Here is a 25,965-nt window from a genome sequence, read left to right as displayed (position 1 = left end):
AAACACATTTGTACGTTTGTTTACTACCAGGACAGGTAAAACTTAAAAGTACATGTTCACCTTTTTAAATACCACGCACACTGTGCTATGGGCTGCTCAGGGCCTACCCTCAGGGGTGACATATATATTAAAAAGGAAGGTTTAGACCTGACAAAAGGTTTACTTTCCAGGTTGAAATGCCAATTTAAAACAGCACATATAGGCTGCAATGACAGGGCTAAGACAGGGCTACTGATGTGGGTAGCACCATAAGTGCCGCAGGACCATTAGCAGCATTTAATTTACTGGCCTTGGGGATATTGGATACCACTTTACTAAGGACTTACAAGTAAATTAATTATGCCAATTGAGTGTGAGGCAATTTTAGCATATTCAAAGGAGATAGCACAAGCACTGTAGCCCTGGTTAGCAGTGGTCAAGTCCACAGTCTCCAAAATGGGTTCAGTAAACATGAAGGGCAAAGGCAAACAGTTTATGGGTGATGCTGCCACATCCAACAAATGGCATACATGCAGATATGTCAAAAACCAAAAGAAAAGAGTAACAATGTTTCTAGTTTGCCTCCTATGGGAAGTGAGTATAGCTCAAAAATTCCACAATTAGAAGCAATATCATAATTTATGTAATGTTATTTACTAAGAGTGTGACAGGGAGGATGTGATCTCTATGTTTGTTTGTATGGTGATCACAAGTAATACTATGCCATAAAATTATTTCTATGCACTACTGTACAATTAAAGATACTGTAGTGTATAGAGATACTTTTCAACGTTTCCTACTTAAACATTAACTCCAAGAATGTAATGATATCTTTAAATTTATCATACTTAGGGCCTGATTCTAACTTTGGAGGACGGTGTTAAACCGTCCCAAAAGTGGCGGATATACCACCTACCGTATTACGAGTCCATTATATCCTATGGAACTCGTAATACGGTAGGTGGTATATCCGCCACTTTTGGGACGGTTTAACACCGTCCTCCAAAGTTAGAATCAGGCCCTTAATGTCCTTTTGTAAGTGTAAAATAATGAGTAAGGTATATAAGAAGTGTATGTTGGTGGTGGTGGTGGTTATATTTATGCCACTGCCACCACTAGTGAATGTGCTGTTTTTTTATTTTGCGTGTTGTAGACCCTATTTTTCTCATCAACCCTTATAAAAGTTTAACGATTTGTTTCTCAGGGAATGTCATAGATATTTTAATTGAAGCCCCCATCTTCTAGAATAGGAACAAGTTAAAATGTAGTGACACAAGAGAAAATGTGGTGGTGGGAATGTGGTAGAAGATACAGTATAGGGTTATGAGGAGCAGTGTAATGAGGGACAGTGTCATGAGAAGATAGTGTAATGGGGTAGTACAGATAACAGTCAGTGCATTCTACTATAGTATGTATATCAACTCCACCTTAGCCAGGGGCCTTGGTAAAGTTATTTTATATGCAAACACTCCCCCAAGGCCTTTGACAAGGGGTGGGGAAGCTTTTCTTGCCAGTCTCCCAACACAAGGCTCATCAATATGAATGAACCCAGGCAATAATGAATATGAATGGTCCAAGCATTATTAAGCATCAGTGGTCCAACGCAGCAAGAAACATCAATTTCTCAGGAAGCAATGAACCTCAATGGACTCAGTCATTCATGAATTATTAATGAATAGCAATGGTCCAAAGATATAATGAACTTTAATAGCGCCAATATTAATGAGCATCAACAAACCGTGGCATTGGAGAGCTGCTATCATCCTAGGCAATTATAAACAGCAAGTGGCCTCAGCATGATTAACATCAGTGCCCTCTTATAATTAAAATCTGCGACACCAGACAGTAAAGTGCATCAATGGCTACAAGCTATAATAAGACTCAATGGCTGCAGGAGAAATTGGTCATCAATACTCCAAATAGTCATGGGTCTCAGCAGTGTCATCATTACAGAGCATCAATGGCCCCACACAGAATTTAGCCTCATTGCCACATGCAGTAATGAACTACAATAGGCCCAGACAGTAAACAGGATTAATTCTGGCCTAGGCAGCAATGAGTATTAATATTCTACGCAGTAATAAGCCTCAATGGATCAACTAAAGAAACGTAATCAAACAAAACACCTGCAAAGGTTCTCGATCTCTGTCAAACAAATGCAAATGATTCAGGACTGGGGCAGGTGTTGTCATGGTGTTTTCATCCCATTTATGTACAAGCACAGGTAGAATTCCTGACAGCTGGCTCAGTGTTCTGTTCAGAATTTTGATCAAGATAAACTGTCATCTGCTCAGGCCCTGCTTGACCAGCACGGTTTAGAGATTGAAGGTGACTTGCACAAAAGAAAGCTGCTAGAACCTCCTCGTTGGCATGGTTTTGCTGGAGAAGGATGAGTGCTAATAGCTGGCCTTAAGTCCTCTTCACAATTGTGAATATCACACCAGGAGAGAAGTAAGTTTCGTCAGCCCCCCTCCTGTTTAAGAACAAATAGGAAAGGGGCAGATAACAGCCAATAGAAAGATTTGGCTTTTACTCTACAGAATTGCATAGGAATACCGCAGAAATCATGTAGAAACATCATTAAATCATGTAACTACGATCACCAACTATATCAAAGTCTAATAATTTCATTACTGATACCATCAAGATGTTATCTCAAAGACAAGAGTACATTATCATACATCTAATCTCAAGAAAATCCACTTTTAATGCCCTTTGAAAGCTAATAAATCATGTAATCGTACAGCACAAGCCATACATCATTATTAGTAATGAGGGAACAATGCCTTCCTTTCCAGGCTGGGGTGGAAAGAGATGTAAAGATGTTTTTAAACCTTCCCACTTGTCCTCCACTCACTGTTCCTGCTGAGTGTAGGAGCATGGCTGAAGCTGATGACGATTTAATTTTTTATCTTTCCCCTTTTCAGGTCGAGACGTGACAGTTCATGCGCTGAGTCTCGATCTATTGTGTACAGGTTGGGGGTTAACACCCTGCCCATTGGCTTTTTATTTGTTACGATGCTTGACTCATTAAAAAGCTTTGTCTGCAATTGGTTAATGTTCCTTCTTCGTCCCTCCTTACTGTCCTTTGTTTCCTTCCACGGAGCATGCCTAACTTCGCTATCATTCCCCATATGTCTTGAGGACTTTTTGTTTCTTTCTCGTGCACACGTTGTATACTGCTATTCCTTGTTTCTTCTGAGGTTGTGTTACTTTTATTTTTAATGCAACTTCGACCCCTGCTGCGCCCTCCCACCGCGTTCCTGCAGATCCCTCTGTAAACCCCTCCCAATGCCGATCCGACCACCGAAACCTGTTTTTCACCTTTTCTTAATAAGCACTCGGGTTTGCCTGCGCCTTTAAATCGGAGCTGGGATGATTCTGGTGCGTTTGCTGCACCCTCCTTCCCTGCCCTGATGTAAAGAAGGCTTTTAATCTCCCTGTGGCGATCCCTGAGAGCGAGGGCTTCAGTCACCCACTACCCCACCTGGTAGGGATTTATTCAAATCTATAATAATGTGGTTCTCATGGCAAATTTCATATTTAAAAAAATCAAATGGCATGCTTGTAGCCGGAATTGTGTTGTTGTCCCACCCATCACTTCCCCGTTTTGCAGAACAACTTTTATCTCGTGCTTACCAGCGCTAAGCACTCTTCCGAGAATGCGTGTAAACTGCTGGTTAATATTATTTTTACTTGACGCATTTAAGATTTTTCAAGCTATTCCACCTGAAACTCAACAAAAATAGTGAAAAAGCATAGAAATTCCATGAGCGACAGATAAACAATTAAGTTTGACTGATTCACCCAAAATCACGGGATATTGAGTCGACACAGACAGGAACTCTGCTCCTCAGATCCAAAACCAGCAGCTCTGGTCCTTATGCCACATGCTCTTCCTTTTCTGGGGTGCTGCTTTTTATGTTGTGATCTTTTGCTAAAGACAGTGTGACAGTCTACTGATGGTGTGATCCTCAGATGCACGCTGATGTGATGCATGAGAGTGCGGTTAGTTTAGTAATGCCTTGCTGTAGGCCAGCCTGGTTTGTAGTGGGTACCAAAGGTACTTACACCATATACCAGGTCCAGTCATCCCTTATTAGTGACATGTAGTCAGTGTCTAGAGGCCAGGCTGTCTAGGGGTAGCTGTAGCTGAGCAGCCAAGGCTATCTAGGAGACATGCAAAGCTCTTGCAATACCACTGTAGTCACACAGTACTCACACACGTGAAAGAAAATACTCAGTGTTACAAAAATAAAGGTACTTTATTTCTAGTGACACAATGCCAAAAATACCTTAGAGACTATTCTCCTTTAGGAAGTAAGTGATACACATAGTATATACACTAGACTGCAGAAATAGCTGTAAAAACAGTTAGAAAACTGCAAATAGTGAAAATCACAATAGGTTGTGATGGGCCTAGGGGGAACATAAACCATGTACTAAAATAGTGGAATGCGAAAGTCGATTTTCCACCTAGGCAAGTATAGTGTGTAGATGGGCATTGGGAGTGTAAGAAAATACCAAAGGTAAGTAATAGAACCCACCCTATAGCCCAGGAAAGCAGGAGTAAATCACAATAAGTTTCCTAGAACACACAAGAAGTAGTGATCGAAGATTATGCAAGAACCAGGAGAGACTGCAAGACACCAACAATGGATTCCTGGACCTGAAGTCCTGTGGAAGAAGGGGACCAAGTCCAAGAGGCACTGAAGAGTCCAGGGAGAACAGGAGCCCCGGCTAATCCGGATGAAGGTGCAAAGGAATAACCACCGGTGAGAAGACAAAGTCACTTATGCACCCAAGAAAACAGATGCGTGCTCCCATCAATATGGAGTGTCAATTAAGGGCGCTCATCCCAAGTTGCTGCAGGGTAGCCCAACGCCTCCTTCCTGATGTTTATGCTGCCAGACCTGCACCAAATTATTTTCTTGGGGGGGGGGGGGGGGGGGGCTGCACCACCACTACTCGCTGCTCTTCTGCCGGTCCTGGTAGAGGGAGGGAGCGGGGACCGCACACCTCACTCCGATCCACCTCCTCTGCCTGCCAAGGCCGGGCCCCTCCCTGTCACCTCCTCCAGGCCCGGCGAACGCTGGTCACTGTGTTGTTGGGCAGAGGCCGCCTCGCCCCGGACCCGAGCGACCACACCTTGGGGAGCTGCCACCCCCCCACCCTATTCTCCGGGCACGATATCCCCGCTACTCAAAAATGCGGCCGTTGCCGCCCACTTCACTCAGTCTGCAGGCAATGCTGGGACAGGGTGGTGAGAGGTGGGAAACTAAATCTCCCAGTTTGGACCCAGCCATATGCAAATCAGTCTTGACCCTGTTTCCCACGGGAACAGTCCAGCCCGAACTGCAAAGACAGGTCCTCCCTGGACCAAAAACAAGCATCCTAGGACCGGTTTCAGGGTATCACAAAAATGCCAATCATGGATAAACCAATCAACAATACAATTTACACAGAGAGCATTTGCACATCAGCACTGGTAAGAAGTGGTAAAGTGTCCAGAGTCCTAAATTCAACAAAAACTGGTCAGAAAAAATAGGAGGAAGGAGGCAAAAAGATTTCTGACGACCCTGCAAAAAGTCCTGGTCCAATAAGGAGGAATGGTGAAAAGTTTCAAAACAATGGATTCCAGTGGTTACTTTGAAACCTCAGACTCTCTATGTCTTTTTTAAAAAGAGGTTATTTTCATAACCAACCTTATTGATGGTACGAAAATTATTGGTTTGACAATTATAAAAAAAGATTTAGTTTATTTTGTATGAGTCTAAGTGAGTGAAAGAGCGGAAGACTGGGGCCAGACAGCCACAGGCAGCGACCGCTGCTGCATATGGCCTCTGGTCAAGCTCACAGAGGGCTGCCAACAAGGCCTGGTTTGTGGCCTGCTCCTGTGCCCAGCCGACTGCTGGCAGCCAACCCTTACTGCATGAATCCTTTAGATTTACACAGCAGGAGTTGGCTGCAGAGTCCGCCCATTATCTAGGCTCTGTGCCCAAACCTGCCATGGAAGATGTCACTGACTGCGTGTAACCAGAGGCCGTGCACAGCAGGAGTTTGCCATCTATGGTCTCTTGGCATTAAAGTGTGGCCAATGCACAGTTATATTAACTTTTCTTTGCACTTTAAAGACAGGTTTCTAGTGTAGAGTAGGGCAGCATAAGCTTGCATAACTCAATTTAGATAGGGGTACCTCTCATAAGATAAGAACCTAAACATTCTCAATAACAGAATGGCATTACTCTAATCATACAATGAAAAAGCCACATGTATCTCACCTATAACAATCAGTTCCATAAGGACATTCAGGTCTCTCATCATTGTCCTCTTGGCTTTCCTTACTCGTATCATCAAAATCACTGTCTCCCGGGTGACTAAACTGTTGGAAATGGACTGGATTTTTCCTGTGACGTGAGAAAGCCTAATTCATTATGTTGCAATTTAAAAAAAATACTTTTATGAATTAGCCATACACTTTACAATGTTCTACTGAAACATAAAATGGTTACACATCATTGTCAACAACATTGATTACCTTAAAGCGAACTTTGGTGCAGTTACACTTATCATTTGGAAATAATGCTAATATCTATGCCATATTCCTTGGCTATATAAACAGCTACGTTGTGTGAAAAGGATACAGTACTGAGGGAAACAGAAAGTGGAAATTAAACAATCTCTCCACATTTATTTAATAATGTACTAATAAACTCATAATTTCAGACTGAATGTGATATGCTCGCAGACTCTCCCTCACACACACAGAAAGCAGGGTAGCAATGGGAAAAGGTTGTAATACATTCATCAGAAAAGAATAATTTTCAATAGCTCTCAATTTTGATCAGTGCTTTGATATTCAATTAAAAGCGTTACAGATGCAATGGCAACAACTCTAATCACAAAGTATGGGTTACTGAATGAAAACAATGTGGAAAAATCTGGGGTAGTGAGTTGGGGTTTTCAGCAAAGACTGGAGTGGTAAATATAGATGTCTGCTATCACTGACAGATGCTTACTTTTTTAAGACAACATATAAGCATGTTGGGCATTTCTTGAGAAGGTGGATTGCAGAAGATTCATCAATTTCTGTCAATTTCAGATACATTCTAATGAATTATTGGGAGGAACTGTGGGCCTGCTGAATATGGTACGAAAAACACGTTTTCATTCCAAATAAAAGTAAATTAAAATATTGTTTTTAAAGATGTATTGAAGAATTTTTAATCTAACCTACCTACTGTTTTTTTTAGGTGTTCTCTACTACTGCTCCAACTGACAATTCCTTCAATTCATTATTAATAAATATAAATAATAACAAAGGATCTCCCCTTTCATACGCCATAGCTACTTTCTTGCTTAGAAGTGGGGCAGGTTTTGGGCGTGGCTAACAACATAGCCGCTTAACAGTTTCCTGACTGGCTCTGCCGGCTCGTCTCTGAATCCTGCTTTAATCCTTTATTCATCTTGCCATCCGGACACACAAAGCAAGACCAGACAGTCAGGGCCTGCAGCAGAGCGCGATAACATTTATCAGGGCTCCTTGGACTTATTATAGAGCAGATAACATCCCTGTCCCGTGGGCAACGACCACAGGAGCAGCTCCCAGGTTGAAGTTGAGGGCCCAGCGGGAGACAGACAGGTACCGGGGAGACAGCCAAAAAAGGGCAGTGAAAAAGAATGCCTAGCGTGGTAGGGAGACAGTGTGAAGGCCTCTTGCAGTGGGGTAACACCCCTCTTACACAAGCCTATACCCCCAAACCACCCTTCCACTCTTCCCAAGGCTGCATTGATATCCAGTGCCCTCCCCAGGGTGCCAAGGGAAGACTTTAACACTGCAGCGCTGTGGTCTGGAGGCCCTGTCTCCACGGGGAGGGAGCAGCATCATTGGGGAAAGGAATGATCGGACAAGGCTGAGGAACAAGACAAATCAGATGGTGTGAGCGGTTCCCCTCCCTCAGTCCTCCAGTGGGCAATGAGTGAATGCCTGGAGTGTATCAGAGAGAAGAGAGGCCCTCCTGACGCCTGGTGATCCCGCAGGATAAATTAAACGGCCCACCCGCATGCAAGATGGTCTATGAAACTGTGCCTAGAGACACTGGATTCTTTCCTGAGAGTAATAACACGTGGGAGGGGAGACCACAGAACCAACAAACACCTGACCATAAACAGGGACAGCACCCCACTATAGTCTCTAGAAGTGACCGAGGTGTGGATAAGCCCTAAGCATAGTGACACCGAAGGATCACCAACCACAACATCCCCACCAAATACGTGGCAGAATCCTGGACTCCCCATCACTTCTTAATAGGAGGAAACAGACATCAACGGTGTGGTGGCGAGGATTTTCTAAGGGAAATCCTCTACAGTGCGCCACACCCTCCCACCCCTGATATAAGACCCCTGCCTTGAGACCCCCTGCGGCCATCTGCTCCTCCATGCCCAAACAACATGGCCAAAGATAAAGAGTCCAAATAACCAAATCAAAACAAAATGGACCGGTACACCAAGGTGGTGGCATCGCAGGTTGTCCCGGAAGAAGAGCTGACCAATATGCCCACCACTGCGGAATTCTTGCAGGATATACACACGTCAAGTGATACTCTAAAAGGGAGGATTGGGAAGTCAGCTCTAAGGTCACTCTACTTTGACAAGATCAGCGGAACCTGCCAAGCTGAATATCCGAAGTAGAAGATGTTACAACTACCTTATGTTACAACTACCTTCCGAAATAAAGTCACTGACCTGCAAGCGATCCTGAAAGACGTGGCCTGGAGAGCTGACAAAGCTGAAAACTCTGCAAGAAGGAATAACCTGCACTTTACCAGCTTTCTGGAGCAGGTTGAAAACCCCACTGCAATATCCTTACTGGAAAAATGGCTGAGAGACTCTCTCACAGCAGTGCAGTTTTCCTCATGCTTTGTGATAGAGTAAACCCCACAGGAAGTGGCTAGACCCAAAATCCAGAAACCAAGCAGGGGCCGTCACAGTCGTATGACAAACAACAACTGGGGACTCCCTTTTCAAAAAGATGTCACACCTCAAAGTCTGGTCTCCTATAAGACACAGAAGGAGGAACAAGTCAAAGTGAGAAGAAAAATACTCAGGACAAGACCCAGAGAGATATAACAGCTGACCTCTCTGACCATGAACACTCTACAGACTCCCAAAAGGCACACTTCCTCATGACGGAAATAGCCAATCTAGAAGCAGACTCCTTGACCAAAACAGAACCTATGGTGACACTTGGAGGAGTGCTTTTCCTTTTACCTTTTGTCTTTATACTCCACAGGTGTACAGTTAACTAGTTGGCAACCACGTTGAGAGGTCCCAAGAGTTACAGGGCCGGATTTTGATTTGGGGGGAGGGAAGGGAATCAACAATCCTCTCAGACCTACCTGTGATAAACTTGTCATGCTGAAAAAAAGCAATAAGTGTGTGGAGGGGTAAGGGATTGCAGGGCGTGGGAATGGCTGGGTTCAGTTTCTGGGGAAATTAAGTTGTTTGCAAGTGTGGAGCAGAATAGGTATACTCACAGAAGCATTCTCAGAGATCAATATGCTGAGCAAGCACACACCCTCATGTGACACAAATGAGTGGGATAGATCTCTTTCAAGAAGGGAGATGTTCTATAATGTTGTAGAACCGGCCTAGGGAATAACATCCAAAGAGGTGTAGTGCCCTCATACATTTAGAGATTGAAACCTGATGTGATCCTCATACAGGAGACGCACCTGCTAGCTTTTGGGTAGAAGGGCCTACAGGATGCTGGCCCACACAGCATTCACAGCAAATTCCCAAAGGGTCGCGATCCTGGTCAGGAAAACTCTACCATTTAAGGAAAAAAAAACATGGCTAGACCACAATGGGACAAATGTGGCTACCAAGGGAATGTGGGGCAGGAGGGATACAACACTGAACAGCGTATACGCTCCCCCATGACTTCAGAGACAAACACTGGCCAAAATGACAGGGATGCTACTGGAGGCAAATTCCCTTCGACATATAATAGGAGGCGGTTTCAATGACATAGTAAGCCCCCATCTAAATCACACCAGTTCGACTCCGGGGACAAAGGGAGAGACAACAGTGACAGGGTTTGTCGCAACCCTGGTACTGTCAGACTTGTGCTGCCTCTGCCATTCCACTAACCATACCTACTCCTCCTTCTCATGTGCCCACAAAGTCTTCTCCAGAATGGAATATATCTTTGCCCTGGCAGGGGAGGAACAAGAGATAAAGAAGGCGGAATACGTGGCCAGAGGTCTGTTAGACCACTTGCCGTTATGGACTACAATCGGAACACAATCACAAGGGTGGAGACTGGGAGTTAAGGAACAAGACTATAGCCCGCAAAATTAAAGTAGACACAGAGCTCCATTTCAATTAATATAAAAGATTCAGGCCCTCATTCTGACCCTGGCGGTTTGAAACCGCCAGGGCAGAGGGCCGCGGAAGCACCGGCAACAGGCTGGCGGTGCTTCATGGGCAATTCTGACCGCGGCGGTAAAGCCGCGGTCAGAAAAGGGCAACCAGCGGTTTCCCGCCGGTTTACCCCTGACCCAGGGAATCCTCCATGGCGGCGCTGCTTGCAGCACCGCCATGGGGATTCCGACCCCCTTCCCGCCAGCCTGTTCCTGGCGGTTTACACCACCAGGAACAGGATGGCGGGAATGGGTGTCGTGGGGCCCCTGGGGGCCCCTGCACTGCGCCCATGCCACTGGCATGGGCAGTGCAGGGGCCCCCTAACAGGGCCCCATAATGATTTTCAGTGTCTGCTATGCAGAAACTGAAAATCTCGACGGGTGCAACTGCACCCGTCGCACCCCTGCAAATCCGCCGGCTCCATTCGGAGCCTGCTTCCTCTTTGCAGGGGCTTTCCCGCTGGGCCGGCGGGCGCTCTTCTTGAGATTGCCCGCCGGCCCAGCGGGAAAGTTAGAATCACCGCGGCGGTCATTTGACCGCGGTGCGGTGTTTGGGCGGTTTCCGCCGCTCGCCGGGGTCGGAATGACCCCCTCAGTATCCTCAGCCATCACACTGTGAGACGCACATAAAACAGTACTGAGAGACAGAGCAAAAAAATTGCATAGCCCACAAATTGCAGGGTACTGAGCCCATACCTGCTTAAATTATTCTTGGAGGCGAAGGAATACACCAGCCTCCCCCTGGATCTATGGAATACCACAATAGTTGTGATCCAGAAGCCAGGGAAGTCTGCAACAAAATGAATCTCCTATTGCCTGATCTCCCTCCTGAACATCAAAACCAAACTACTGGCCTTGATACTCACCAAGAGATTCCGGACAGTAATTACCACCCTGATTCAATATGACCTATCAGTCTTCATGCCGAAGAGGTCCAACCACGTACAATCTCTGCAGGTTCTATAATTAGAGACAACACAATAAGGAGACGACCCCCATATGTTCCTGTCCCTAGAGAAGGCCTTTGATACTGTTTATTGGCCCTTCCTGAAAACGACCCTAGTGAGATATGGATTTGGTCCTAAATTCTGCACCTGGATTGACTTGCTCTATATAGAGCTGGTAGCGCCGGTTACAGTGAATGGGGAGCAAGTTGTAGAATTCCCAATTGAAAGGTGCACAAGGCAGGGATGCCCGCTGTTCCCCCTGCTGTTCGCCCTGGTGCTGGAAACCTTTGCTTATATAATCCGATCACATCCAAACATCACACCATATAGAGAGAAGGAATAAGTGACAGGAGAAGAACAGATACCACTCTATGCTGACGACATCCTGCTATATACCACATGCAAGAATACAACCCTCCCTGGAGTGTTTTAAGTCTCCGAATAATACGGAGCACACACAAGCTATAGGGTTAACCAGGACAAATCCAGCTTACACCCAGCAGAAGGTCCCTTTCACACACATGCCATCCCAGGGCAGTTGCACATAGACAGAGATATATGGGCCTACACATAACCACAAATACAGAAGACAGCCTGGATTGTACCATTCGACAAGTACTGACGGATTTCCATGGGGTGGTAGAAAGATGGAAAATACTACCCTTGATGCGATTGGGAAGGGCTGCCAAGTACAAAATGATAAAACTACTGAAACTCCTTTATATCCTAAAAAATACTTAAAACAAACTCCTGGAAGAAAGTTTTGTCAAACTAGAAGAAGAAGTTCGGAATTTACCCTGGAAACACATTGCCTCTAAATTTGCCTCATTGCTTTTTGTGCCAAGCTACCCAAGGATAGGCACAGGTTAAATTAGTGACTTTGTGATTCACCCTGCAAGGGAGTGAGGCTGTTGGTTGGCCAGGACTCCCCAGCCAACCAACCACCCAATTTCCCACAGTCTGTCTCTGTAGCAAATCATGCTGTAGACGTTTTTCAGTGGTCTTCGCACTACTGAGCCTTCGTCACTGTTCTTCAGGTTTGAGATGAGCCATTGTTTGACTGCAGAATGCTCGGATTGTTCACTTCCCTTTAGTTACTTCTGTTTTACTGTCCAGACCCATGCCACTTCTGGTGTTACAAAAAGGACTTGGATTTCCAGAGTATTGTCAGTTTGGCATGGTACAGAAGGTAATTGTCCAGATGCAAGGCTGTCAGTTTTTATTTGACCCTTCAAATGACTCATGTAATTGCGTGACCAACCTGATATGGTCGGAAAGATTATGATTTTACCAGACTCATAGGAGAGGTGCCATCATTGCCTAGCTTCTTGAAATATGACACCTGGGGCCAGATGTACCAAGGGGTTTTATCCATTCTGTATCTACGGGAAAATGTGTTCATACATATGGACCCTAGACTTTATAAATTAGGATTTTGGTGATAATTTGCAGTGAGAAGCCCGGGTAGAGGGTGCAAAGTTATGGCTTGATGTGCCATCTCTATCATGAAATGGAGCATGCCGAGAGTTCCTCACCGACACCCATGACCAGAACAACTGGAGGAGGAAGTGGTCCGCCTGGGAACCCTATGATGCCGCAGGAAATCTCAATAAGTATATAGTATTTCGGTGGGACCTACTCTCCTCATCTTCAACTCTGTTCATGAGGGTTTTGTTGGTGGAGGTGTGTGAACCTCTGATGTCAGGTCACACACTGAATCTTCCAGCTCTGCTCTCCAGCTCTCTGCCTCCGTATCCATGTTCACAGTATTCTGCAGGTCCTGTTGCCTTAGGATCACCTCTGATTAAACTTCTCTAATTCGGGCCCTAAGATCTGTCTGGCAGTTTGAATTGCCTGCAGTGCAGCTGCTGTGTTTGAGGTGTGGGGGCCTCTCCTCTTGGACAGTCCCCGGTTCCCCCACTACATCACCTTTGAGATCAGAACCTCTAGTGAGCTTCGCCCTTGTGAATTGATTGATCTTGGCCTGGTGATGACTGGGTGTAGATTCCAACAGGGAAAGCAATCAGGCTAGGCCAGTCCAAATAGCAAAAGGATCTGCAGGAGTATAAGGGTGTGGCCTCCACACGGGCCTGGATCAATGCCCCATGGAACATGGGAACTAAAAGAGCCCACTGAACCAAGCAGTCTGTCAGTGTAATTTAATTCAGGAGCCAGCGTAGAGGACCGGCCAGTTGCAGTTATCACGTCAGATCAGGCTGCCAACTACAGCACGCACCACTCAGGAAGGAGGAGGGTGGAGAGCTGTGGGCAACACTAAACTATGCTAGGTGATTTCAGGTGTAAGGCCACCTCCCATATGCAAGCCATAATCCACAATTATCAACAGTGAAAAAGGAGGGGGAAGAAAAGAAGTGCCCTGATGTGAGAAAGTAGCCTCTTTCTAGCATGGTTACCCCTATTTTTGTCCTGTTTGTCAGTGTGCTTGACTGTGTCACTGGGATCCTGCTAGCCAGGACACCAGTGCTTATGGTTTTTGGCCTGTTTGTCAGTATGTTTGACTGTTTTGTCAGTATGCTTGACTGTGTCACTGGGATCCTGCTAACCAGTACCCCAGTGCTTATGCTATCTCTTTTCCCAAATTTGTCACTGCATACTGGTAACTCAGTATTTCATCCCAAATTGGCATACTTGGGCCCCCTTATAAGTCCCTAGTATATGTTACTTAGGGACACAGTGCATAGGAGTTCCAGGGGATCCCTATGGCCTGCAGCATTACTTTTGCCACCAATAGGGAGCCCATGCAAAGGCTTCTACAGGACTGCCATTGCAGTCTGTGTGAAATGATGCATGCACCATTTCTCAGCCATTTTACACTGCACCAAGTCACTTATAAGTCACCTATATGTCAGGCCTACAAACCTTGATGGCTGGGTGCAAAGTACCCGTGTGTGAGGGCACCCCTGCACTATCAGAGATGCCCCCATGTCATCCAGGACCATTTTCCCAGACATCGTGAGTATGGGGATGCCATTTTACGCGTGCACTGGACATAGGTCAATGTCCCGCTTCACAAAGGTAACTCTGAATATGGCCATGTAAGGTGTATAACACCTGGGAATTGTACCCCAATACTAATTCCAGTATTGGTTTTAAAATTCCATGCACTATGGGGGCTCCACAGTGGAACCCCAGTACTGCCATACCAGCCTTCTGAGGTTTTTCAGGCAGCCCTAGCTGCTGCCACCTGCACCTGACAGACAGGTTTCTGCCCTCCTGTTGCTTGAGCAGCTCGAGCCCAGGAAGGCAGAACAAAGCATTTCCTTTGGGAGAGGGGTGTTACACCCTCTCCCTTTGGAAATAGTTGTTACAGGCATGGGAGGGGTAGCCCCCCAGAGCTTCTGGAAATGCTTTGAAGAGCACAGATGGTGCCCTCCTCGCATAATCCTTTCTACACCGGTTCAGGGACCTCCAGTCCCTGCTCTGGTGCGAAACTTGGCAAAGGAAATGGGAGTGACCACTCCCCTGTCCATCACCACCCCAGGGGTGGTGCCCAGAGCTCCTCCAGAGTGTCCCTGGGTTTTGCCATCTTGGATTCCGAGGTGGTGGGGCACTCTTGGAGCATCTGAGTGGCCAGTGCCAGCGGGTGACGTCAGAGCCCTCCCCTGATAGGAGCTTACCTGTGCAGCTAGCCAATCCCCCTTTCAGGGCTATTTAGGGTCTCTCCTCTGGGTGCTTCCACAGATTCGAATTGCAAGTCTCCAGCAGGAATCCTCTGCATCCTTTACTTCACCTTCTACCAACGTAACTGCATCTGGACCCTCCAGGAACTCTACAAACTGCAACAAAGAAGCAAAGACGACTTCTACAACATTGTATCTTCAGCTCCTGCCAGCAACTGCAAATGTTTCCAGGTCGTACATCCTCTGAGGACAGCCTGTCTTCAGCCTGCACCAGAAGAAGGAAGGAATCTCCCTTCAAGTGAAGGAATCACATCCCTGCTTCAGCAGGCACCCCTCTGCAGCGACGACCGGTGGCGTGGGTCCCCTCTCCTGACGAAGTGCATGGATCCAGCAACACGGGTGGTGGACTGAAGTTGTCCCAACGGTCATAAGGTCCAGCTGTCCAACTTTGGTGGAGGTAAGAGGTTGCCTCCCTACGCAAGACAGTACCCCTGTGCACTGCGTGATTTGCAGCTGCCAAAGCTTGTGTGCTGCCTTCCACAAAGTTCTTTGTGCCCAGCACAACTCCGGCCCCCAGCACCCTTTCCTGCGACGCACAGCTTCCTGAGTGGTTTCCCGCAGCGTGGGATCCCTCTGTGTCGTGCTGTGTGGGCCTCCATTTGCACCTTCTTTGTCCCCGTGCTGTGGGACTCCTGTACGCGCAGCCTGGTCTTCTGAGGGCTCTCTGAGTTGCTGAGAGCCCCCTCTGCCTCCCACCTCCTGGTTAGAGGCCACCAGATCCCTCCTGGTCCTGGGCAGCACCTTTTTCTGCTAACTGCGAGCTTTGCATGTGCCAAGGCTTGTTGGCGGAATCCAGCAACAAAAAACAGACTGCAATCTTCCATGCGGCGTGGAACATCATTTGCACCAACCTGGAACCCACATCTGTCTTCTTGGGTGCAGTACTGACTGTTCTTCTTCACCGGTGGTTCTTCTTTTGCACCTTCATCTGGATTAGCAGGGGCTCCTGCTCTCCCTGGACTCTTCAGTGCTTCTTGGACTTGGTCTCCTTCTTCCACAGGGCTTCAGGTCCAGGAATCCATTGTTGATCTCCTGCAGTCCCTTCTGGTTCTTGCATAATCTTCTATCACAACTTCTTGTGTGTTGTAGGAAACGTACTGTGATATACTCCTGTTTTCCTGGGCTCTGGGGTGGGTTCTATTACTTACCTTTGGTATTTTCTTACACTCCCAGCGCCCCTCTACACATTACACTTGCCTAGGTGGGAAACCGACTTTCGCATTCCACTATTTTAGTATATGGTTTGTGTTCCCCCTAGGACCATTTATAACTATTGTGTTTTTCACTATTTGCACTGTTTTCTAACTGTTTTTACAGCTATTTCTGAATGTAGAGTGTATACTGTGTATATTACTTACCTCCTAAGGGAGGATAGTCTCCAAGGTATTTCTGGCATTGCGTCACTAAAAATAAATTACCTTTATTTTTGTAACACTGAGTATTTTCTTTCATGTGTTCGAGTGAGAGTACTGTGTGACTACAGTGGTATTGCAAGAGCTTTGCATGTCTCCTAGATAAGCCTTGGCTGCTCAGCTACAGCTACCCCTAGACAGCCTGACTTCTAGACACTGACTACATTTCACTAATAAGGAATAACTGGAACTGGTATAAGGTGTAAGTACCCTTGGTACCCACTATAAACCAGGCCAGCCACATCCTATACCTGAGAACTGTTTTAAATGGCCCTTTCTGCAGGGTTCTCCCTGACTTTTTGGCTTCTGACCTTCTGTTTTTGATCCTGTGCCGACTTTCGTTTTTGCTGGCTTTAGGACTCTGGGCACTTTACCACTGCTGACCAGTGCTAAAGTATAGGTACTCTCTGTCTAAATATCATTGGAGTATCCATGATTGGCATATTTGATTTACTAGTAAGTCCCTAGTATAGTGCACCATATGTGACCACAACTTTAGAACACTTCTGGACTGAGGACATTCTGCCAGGAAGAAGAGCAAGATGCTATAGGAGGGAAGGCCACTCTTCCTATTGCTTTGCTGTGCTGGCCGGCTGCTTACTGCTTCTGTCCGTAGAGGGAAAGGATTGGACTTTTCTTTCTGCAGCCTGCTTCCAAAGATTTTCCATGGGCTTAGAGGGAGCTTGCCTCCTGTTAAGAAGTCTAAGGGGCATCAAAGACTTCATCTACCAGCCCCTGGGCACTCATGCTGAGAGTCCTGACTCACCATGTGGTGCCAAATCCAGTTCCTGGAACACTTGGGAGTGAGTTCTGGTGTAACCAAGAAGAAATCAAGTACATCGACTCAATAGTGACTTCAGAACCATCTCTGCTGTCTGACTCCGTACCACTGCCTGCACCAGACCCGTGGTCCCCGCTGAGTGCAACAATCGGGATGGATGCTGCAGGCGCAATGCCACTGCAGCACCTCTGAAGTCCTGCCATAGTGTGAGTCCCAAGTGCTGTGTCACAGAAGTCCATGAAACCAGACTCCAACTCTGCTGCAGTACCTGTGGCCCCATGATGTGTTCACAACACCGCATTGTCAACACCTTCCATCTTGACCTACTGGATTCATCAACCCCGCCAGATTGTAAGGAACAATGCCTTGCCACCAACGCTGCATCACTTCCCCTGCAACTGTGAGTAACCAACGCCTCACCTCCCTGGTAGCAATAATGAACCTACGGTGCACCGCCTCCAGCGACACTCCACCTCCACAACTCCGTGCAATGCCTTTGCTTCCTCGTTTTCCTAAGGCACTGTGCCTGAGGTCCGTGTGACTCCTTGACCGGCCCGCACTCCCTCGAGAGTGGCATCGGACTGTTGGGAACAACTCTGTCAAGATGCTGTGATAGCCCCAGTTGGAGCGTTTGTGTTTCTAAACGCTTTACTGTGAGTTAATCTTTAAAATTTGTATCTTTGCTTGTGTGTTGGATTTTTTGTTAAATATTGGCTATTTTTCTAAACTGGTGTGGAGTAAGTTTGTAGTGTTTTCATTGTGTTACTGTGTGTGTTTGTAAAAATACTTTACACAGTTCCTCTGAGATACGCCTGACTGCTCATGCCAAGCTACCAAGGGGGTGAGCAGGGGTTATCTTAGCTGTGTACCTCCCTTACCCTGACTAGAGTGAGGGTCCCTACTTGGACAGGGTGTAAAGTGACTGCCAACTAAAGACCCCATTTCTAACACTGTTGATCAGCAGTGAGGAAAGGACTTGTATTTGTATTTGACATACAGTAATTGGTGCACACTACTGTTTCAGTGCAGACCATTACACAACCACATACTGATTTTTTTCTTGGATTTGTCCTTTTTTTTTTCCTTTAGGATTTTCCTTGCCTTCAGAAACTTTGCACCTTTGCTAAGCCTTCTCCACAAGCACAGTCACAGTCTGGGGAGCCATTAGCTAGAATGAGGGTCCCTACTTGGACATGGTGCAAACCACTGCCAACTAGAGACCCCATTTCTAACAAAAACCAAAGGAAGAACAGGACCTATATGCTCACCGACCCACCCAAGGTGCACTGCCGCTCGGTCTGACTTCTTGGAAGGTCCCACTACGTTCTTCTCTGCAGCAACAAATCCTGTTCAGCATCTCCTCACAGAAGGGGTAACTGGCCTTGTGACACCCTCGTCCGCTACAGTCTTCAGCCTTGTCCTGCTTCACATTTTCAACTTGGAATGTTGAAATCTTCTCGTCCAGCAGCTCATCATCTCCTCACAGAAGGGGTAACTGGCCTTGTGACACCCTCGTCCGCTACAGTCTTCAGCCTTGTCCTGCTTCACATTTTCAACTTGGAATGTAGAAATCTTCTCGTCCAGCAGCTCATCCAATGATGTTAACGCCCCTCGGTCACCGCCGGCTCCCTTGCCCCGCTGAACCTATATGTTCTCAAACATTTGTTTCTAGAATTTCTTCTAAGTCCAAAGGTAAGAGGTGACTGAGCTCAATCCACGTGTGTAGCTGAATTGTGCTTCATTGTGGTCAGCCATAGCTCTTGAGCAACTAGACGTCTATGGTTGGTGCTTTAAGCTTTTAGGTGTTATTTTTCACTTTAAACTTAAAAATCCATAACTCTGGTTCTACAAATTGGATTTTTGTTGTTTTGGTGTCAAATATTTGATGAAACTTTACTTAGATTTTCTAAATTGGTGTGGGATTTTTCTTGTGTTGATGTTTCACTTTATTACTTTTTTATTAGAGCTGCATAAATACTTTACATATCGCCTCTAAGTTAAACCTGACTGCTTTTGTGCCAAGCACTGGTTAATTTAGTGACTTTGTGTGGTTCATTCTGACAAAGATTATGGCTGCTGCTTATGCAGGGCTCACACCCCTTTAACCAATAACCCAATTTCTCTCAGCTGCCCTGTACAACTTCGTAAGCGAGCTGAACACACCAGTGCTCACAGTACCACCACTGAACACAAGGGGAGTTGCCACCGCCCCATGACACACCAGGGGCCTTAGGAAGGCACTACACTCTTCCACTCCCTTGGCCCAGTCACCAGCTCATCAACTGGCCCAAGTGCCACATCCAGGGTGACTGCTCAGACAAGCACCTGGACAGCCATTAAGCCACACCCTGAAGAAAAACTGTCTCGATCATCAGACTCAAATGGCGTGCATATAAGTAATGTCAAGACTATATCGCACTAACTCAATGTAAATAGTTTTGGAGGGAACATGGATGTCAGGCCGTTCAGAAAGCACATCATAACTAGTGGTTTAAAGAGAGAAGGTTGGTCAGGCAAACAAAAAAGGCAGAAATAGTCACCAAATAATAATAATAATAATAATAATAATAATAATAATAATAATAATAATATCAACCAAGTCCAGGATCTTTTTCAAGATTTTTAAGATTCCGAAACACTTCTCTGTCCAGTGCTGTGATTTGGCTCTTGAAAGGGAACTTCTGGTCAAACCAGAAGGCCAGATTTTTCACCTCAAGCTTGGAGTGGGGTATGGGACCAAAAGCCACTGGCCACCAGGAGGCTGACCAGATATCAGGTTAAATAGTCCCAGGGTTAACACCTCTGTTTTCCTTTTGTTTAATTTTAAACAATTTAACTCCATCCATCCAGCAACCTCCTCCAGACATGCGCTTTATAAAATGGCTGTGTTTGACACACTTGGGAGAGGGAGATGATCAACTGGGTGTTGTCTGCGTAGGTAATTACTGTAAACTCATGCTGTTCGATAATCCTAGCTTAGGGACCATATATGCAAACAAGCATTGGTAAAACAAGCATTTATAAAATCAATTGTGTAACACAGCACATTATGTTTACTTAGAAACATGAAGGTTTAACCAAGAACAGAGATATGATTTAACCCTAATCCCTGGGGATGCTGACAGATAACGCAGGAGGCACCTTGGGGATTCCTGACAATCACAAGGCAGGACAGACTTCACATGCCTCAAGGCGGGATTAACATCAACCTTAATATCACTATTATCTGCACTACCCTCATGGACATGTCATCCTTCAACTTCAAGCTCATTGTCACAGCCAACTTCACCCTAAGTGGCACTCTCATCTACAGAACACATAGACTGTGACCCAACTTCACTGACAACATCACAGGTTAATCACACTGCTCACTAACAACACTTCTAATTACATCCTACTTGGAGACGTGAACTTTCACCTGGAAGCTAAAACCCACCACAACTGAAAAGCATTCATGGAATATATTGGAAGTCTGGGCTTCACCCAAGGAGTAAAGGCACCTAAGCATGTCAACGGAAACCGTCTGAAACCTATTTATACCTCTTTGGCAACATCAGAGTGAAAGACCCAACACCAGTCACCTGGACAGACCACGCCCTCATTAAGTTTAGCATCCTTATCTCAAATGCACCACTATCCAGACCAGCCAGCCAAATCTGGAGCAGCATCACTGACAATAGCCTCCCCAAAGCCACCAGGAATTTCAACAACTATATCATGTCCTGCACCAACTCCCTCGCCCCTTTCAAACACTGCAATACAACAGGATCTAGACCCCAGACAGTTTGGTATGCGGAAGAACTCAGACTGATGACTGATCACTCCCTCGTGGCACCTCTGCAACAATCTCCCTTTATTCTTCACCAACAGAATAACTACCATTTATTGCAACTTTAACTGATAACTAGATCTGACAGACTTTGCCAACCCTCCTTATCTTATCCAAAGAACCAATGATAACCACATGGCTGTCATCATCTGAGTTAAACTGCCTCCACCAAGATATCCATCGACTCAGGGGCCCCATCAGACCCCTGCCCCCACCATGCCTATTCCAGAGGACTGACACCAATGCTCATACTGGGACCTGTGGTCTGTCTAAACCCGGAAGTGAGTCCCAAACAGGTATGGTCTCAGCTTCTTCAGTGGCCAGACCACAGTAAATGCTTCTCTTTCAATAGCACTCCACCTCTGTTCCTGTGTCAATAGCCTTCTGCTAATACAGGCTACTAAGTGGTCTGGGCCCTTCTCATTCACCTGTGCTAGATCCACCCCTATGCTATGCTCTGTCTGCACAATGAACTCCTTGGAATAGTCAGTGACCCCGAGCACGGGTGCCATGCACATGGCTTCCTTTAGAGAGTCAAAGGCTTTCTGACAAGCCTCTGTCCAATTCACCAACCTAGGTTGCTTTTTGGATGTGGCTTCTGTTAAGGGGGCCACAATGGTGCCATACCCCTTAACACACCTACGGTAGTATCCAGTGAGGCCATGAAAGGCTCTCAGTTCTGTTTGGGTTCTAGGTGGTTGCCAGGCCATGACTGTCTCATTCTGAAGAGAAGGGGTTGCACCTTGCCACCACCTACAAGGTGTCGCAAGTACACCACGGAAACCCTGCCCAATCTGGCACTTATTGGCCTTGATTGTCAGGCCTGCCTGTTGCAGGACCTGGAGCATCTCTTGGAGGTGGAGCAGTGGAACTGTAGACGGCAATGTCGTCTAGGCAGGCAGCGTAGAACACATCCTTACCAGCTAGGACCCTGCTAACCAACCGTTCTGATGGTAGCAGGGGCATTTTTCAATCCAAAGGGCATTACTCTGAACTGGTAATGTCCCTCAGGAGTAGAAAAAGCACATCTCTCTTTGGCCCCCTCAGTCAAGGCGATCTGCCAGTACCCTGATGTGAGATCAAAAGGACTGAGGAATTTGGCAGCGCCTAGCCTGTCTACGAGCTCATCAGCTCAGGGGATGGGGTGAGCACCTGTCTTTGTGACAGAATTGAGACCTCGGTAGTCCACGCAGATCCTAAGTTCTGGCTTAGCACCGAGTGCAGCAGCCTTGGGTACCAGCACCATAGGGCTGGACCAGGGACTGCTACACTTCTCAATCACCCCAAGAGCCAGCATATTAGCAACTTTCTCCTTGATGCTGGCCTTCACCCTATCTGACAACCTGTAGATGTTGTTCTTTACAGGGGAACTGTCTCCTGTGTCAATGTCATGGACACAAGTGTGTGAGTCCAAGGGTGAGGGAAAACAGGGAGGAGTACTGCTTCAGTAACTGGTAGCAGTCCCCTCGCTGGTCCAGGGTCAGGGAGTCAGAGAGATTGACACCCTCCATTGACCCATCACCTTCCATCACCTTCCTTGGCAGAGAGGAGGTCAGGGAGAGATTCACTCTCCTCCTCCACACCCTCAACAGTCACATGTTGACCCCAGTCCTCTCAAAACAAGACTTCAGTCGGTTTACATGGAGCATCCTAGGGGACTGGAGGTCCACTGATCTCAAATGGGCCAGCCCAATGATCCTGGAGAGCTCTAAGATCTATTACCCAAACTTTGTCTCCAGGCTGAAACTCCGCCAGGGAGGCCTTCTGGTCGTACCAGCGTTTCATCACTTCTTGACTGGCATTGAGGTTGCTCTTGGTCTTCTTCCAGAAGCGTTGCATCTGGTTGCGGAAGACCAGCATGTAGCTGACCACATCCAGAGGGGGTGCCTTGAGAGCTTTCTCCCACCCCTCTTTCACAATGCTTAAGTGTCCCCCGGAAGGGTACCCACAGAGAAGTTCACAGGGACTGAACCCTACCTCCTTCTGGGGTACCTCTCTGTAAGCAAAGAGAAGGCATGGCAAGAGGACGTCCCACATACGCCTCAGGGAGGCCTGTGAACATGCCTTTCAAGGCCCTTGTTGAATCTCTCCACAAGATCATTAGATTGAAGATGATAGGGTGTGGTGAACTTGTAGGTTCCCCGCACGCATCCCCACATGGACTTCATGTATGCAGACGTGAAGTTTATGCCTCTGTCAGACACAATCTTCTTTGGGAATCCCACATGGGTAAATATCCCCATCAGAGTTCTGGTCACCACCGGTGCAGTCACTGTCCTCAGAGGGATTGCCTCTGGGTAGCAGGTGGCATGATCCATCAAAACCAGGATAAACCTGTTGCCTAAAGCAGTTTTGGGGTCCAATGGACTAATGAGGTCTATGCCCACCATTTGAAAGGGGGTGCCAACAACAGGGAGAGGGGATCAGGGGGGCCTTGAGCCATTTCCCTGTCTTCTCACTGGCTTGGCAGGTGGGACAGGACCAACAAAAAGCATCTGAAGCTGTCTGCATTCGGGCCAATAAAAGTGGGTGACAAGCCTGGCAAAGGTCTTGTATTGCCCTTAATGTCCTGCCAAGGAACATCGTGAGCCAGGCCCAGTAGGAAGGCCCAGTAACACTGGGGGACCATCACCAATATATAAGGTGATCACGAGAGGCTTCACCTGCTGCTTGAGCTGAGGCCTGTTGCACACTCTTTCTGCAGAATTCCTCGCTGGAGGACCCACCATCAACTTGCCAGTCAGCAAGCACAGGCAGGTCACCTAGGGCAGCAATGTCCTCCCCGGTTGGCTCAGGAGCCTGCTCCTCCTCAGGGACCCTGTCAACCACAGCAGGAACTTCTGAACGTCTGGGACCGGTTTCCCCTGCTTCGTGCCCCTCTCCTTGGCAGCTGTCTGGACCATCCTTCCAGGCTCCAGACGCCCTTGACTCCCCTCCAGGACAGCCATGGACATTGTTGTCATGCGGACCAACTCGTGCAATCCCATCATTTCCAAGTGAGACCTTAGTTCTATCTCTCTCCAGGTAGTGTGCTTGAGATCTTTGCCTAACAGACAATCTACAGGCATGGCAGGACTCACAGCTACTTTTAGAGTACCAGAGACCCCCCTCCACTCAAAGTCATGCTGGCTCCTGTGTCAAGCAGAGCCTCCACTGGTTGATGGTGACCCACTGCCAATACTTGGAAGTATTTTTGTAGGCATGTGGGTTCTTAGCACCATCTCTGCATCTCCCAGGGACACTAGGGTTACCTCTATCTGTTCCCCAAAGCTAACTGGGACTACCTCCTCCTCAAGCACTACACTACACTCAAGCACTACACTAGCCAACCAAGGTGTCTGCCCTCCAGTGGGGGGCTGAGCCCTCTTGGGACTCTTGGAGTTGCCCTTAGAGTGATCATACTTGGAGTACTCTGCACATTGGGGTAAAAACCTCCCTGTCGTATGGTCAAGGAACCCTTTCCTTTTGGAATCACACTGGGACTGGTTCCACTATTCCCTTATGAATTATTTTGGGGGCCTTTTGAGAACTTCTTATTTTTAAGTTTTTCTCCCCCCTTTTTCTTCTGGTAGGAACCCTGACCACCTTTGGGGGTGCCCCTCCACCCCCAAATAACTTTTTGGACAATCTGGTGCTAGCCCAGAGGTCCGCCTCCTCAGCAAGCTTCCTGGGATCAGTCAGATTACTGTAAATCAGGTGCTGGCACAACTCTGTAAAGCAAATACTGAGCATTTGCTCTCTCAGGATCAAATTATATAAACCCATATAATCATTTACTTTACTGCCCACACCCATCCACTCAGTGCCCTGCTAGAAGAATCATAAAAGACTATCCAAGTTTGGTCGGAAAGTTTGGTACTGTCCCCGTATTTCTGGTGATACTTTTCAGGGATCAGTCTAAACTTGGCAATTAAAATGGCTTTTATGAGCGGGTATGTGTTGTGGTCCTTCATTTCTAATGTGAGGAGTGTGTCCCTACCAACTGTTGGCACATGTTTCCACAAGCCCACCCCTCAATCGCTCCTCAGGAACCCCATGAGCCCTTAGTGCTACTTCATAGGCATCAAACCATTTGTCAATGTCATCTCTCACCACATGACTTGGCACCACATATTTGGGTATACGAACCATTTTGTCTCCATCAAGTTCTGTATGTATGCTGCCACCATCACTGCTGGACTTGAGATCCAGCTCTTTCAGGCTCCGTTCATGAGCCAGAAGTAGTTTTTTTTCAGCCAAGGGCCTCTCAGCTGCAGCCTCAGCTTGTTTGGCTTCTCTCTCAGCTTGTCTCTCTGCTCTCCTCTCCTCTGCCTCCATGTTTAATCTGGCCAACTGCAGTTGAAACTCTCTCTCCTCCCTCCTTTTCTCTGCGGTCAGGTCGTGACTTGAGACACTGCTCCCTGGTTTAGCAGGTGGCACAGATCAAGGGGTGTCATCCCCTACTGCTGTTGGCAAATCCTCTAGAGAGCAATTGTCTGGCTCTTCCCCCTCAACATTCTCTTGTGAACGGGCTTCTGCCCAGGCCCTCAGCACCTTTTGGTACTCGTTCCTGGAGGCACTCCCATCCCATTGAATGACCCTTCCAGCAGGTTGACAGTGTGTGTGTCCAGCTTACCTAGGTCAAACTCTCCAGCTCCTCCTTGAGACCCAGCCAGAGACATATTGTTGAGGACTAAATTAAAATGTCAAGTAGGAAAAATTGCAGCAAAAAGAGAATAAATCGAAATTGACCTTTAAATGTGGGTAAGTAGTGTACACGTAGCTATTGTATGTCACTGCACAAACACAAGTCCTATCCCACCTCTGCCACCAATGTCAGAAATTGTGTCTCTAGTTGGCAGAGGTATACACCCTCGTCCAAGTAGGGACCATAATCTTAGTGAGGGTAAGCC

General features: G+C 46.9%; 1 protein-coding gene across 4 annotated transcripts in view; it reads right to left on the bottom strand.

Annotated features, from left to right (window-relative positions):
* Positions 1–25,965, bottom strand: part of APLF (aprataxin and PNKP like factor) — a 617,611-nt gene that overhangs the window by 173,780 nt on the left and 417,866 nt on the right. For all 4 annotated transcript variants that reach the window (XM_069234079.1, XM_069234080.1, XM_069234081.1 and 1 more), the window contains exon 8: positions 6,261–6,386. In XM_069234079.1, coding sequence (XP_069090180.1) covers positions 6,261–6,386 — 126 coding nt within the window. The remainder of the gene's footprint in view (positions 1–6,260; positions 6,387–25,965) is intronic.

The sequence above is a fragment of the Pleurodeles waltl genome, chromosome 5 (genome assembly GCF_031143425.1).
Source record: "Pleurodeles waltl isolate 20211129_DDA chromosome 5, aPleWal1.hap1.20221129, whole genome shotgun sequence".
In the NCBI taxonomy this organism is placed as follows: domain Eukaryota; kingdom Metazoa; phylum Chordata; class Amphibia; order Caudata; family Salamandridae; genus Pleurodeles; species Pleurodeles waltl.
Note: the sequence above shows the minus strand (reverse complement) of the source record. Positions and strands in the feature narration are given on the sequence as shown.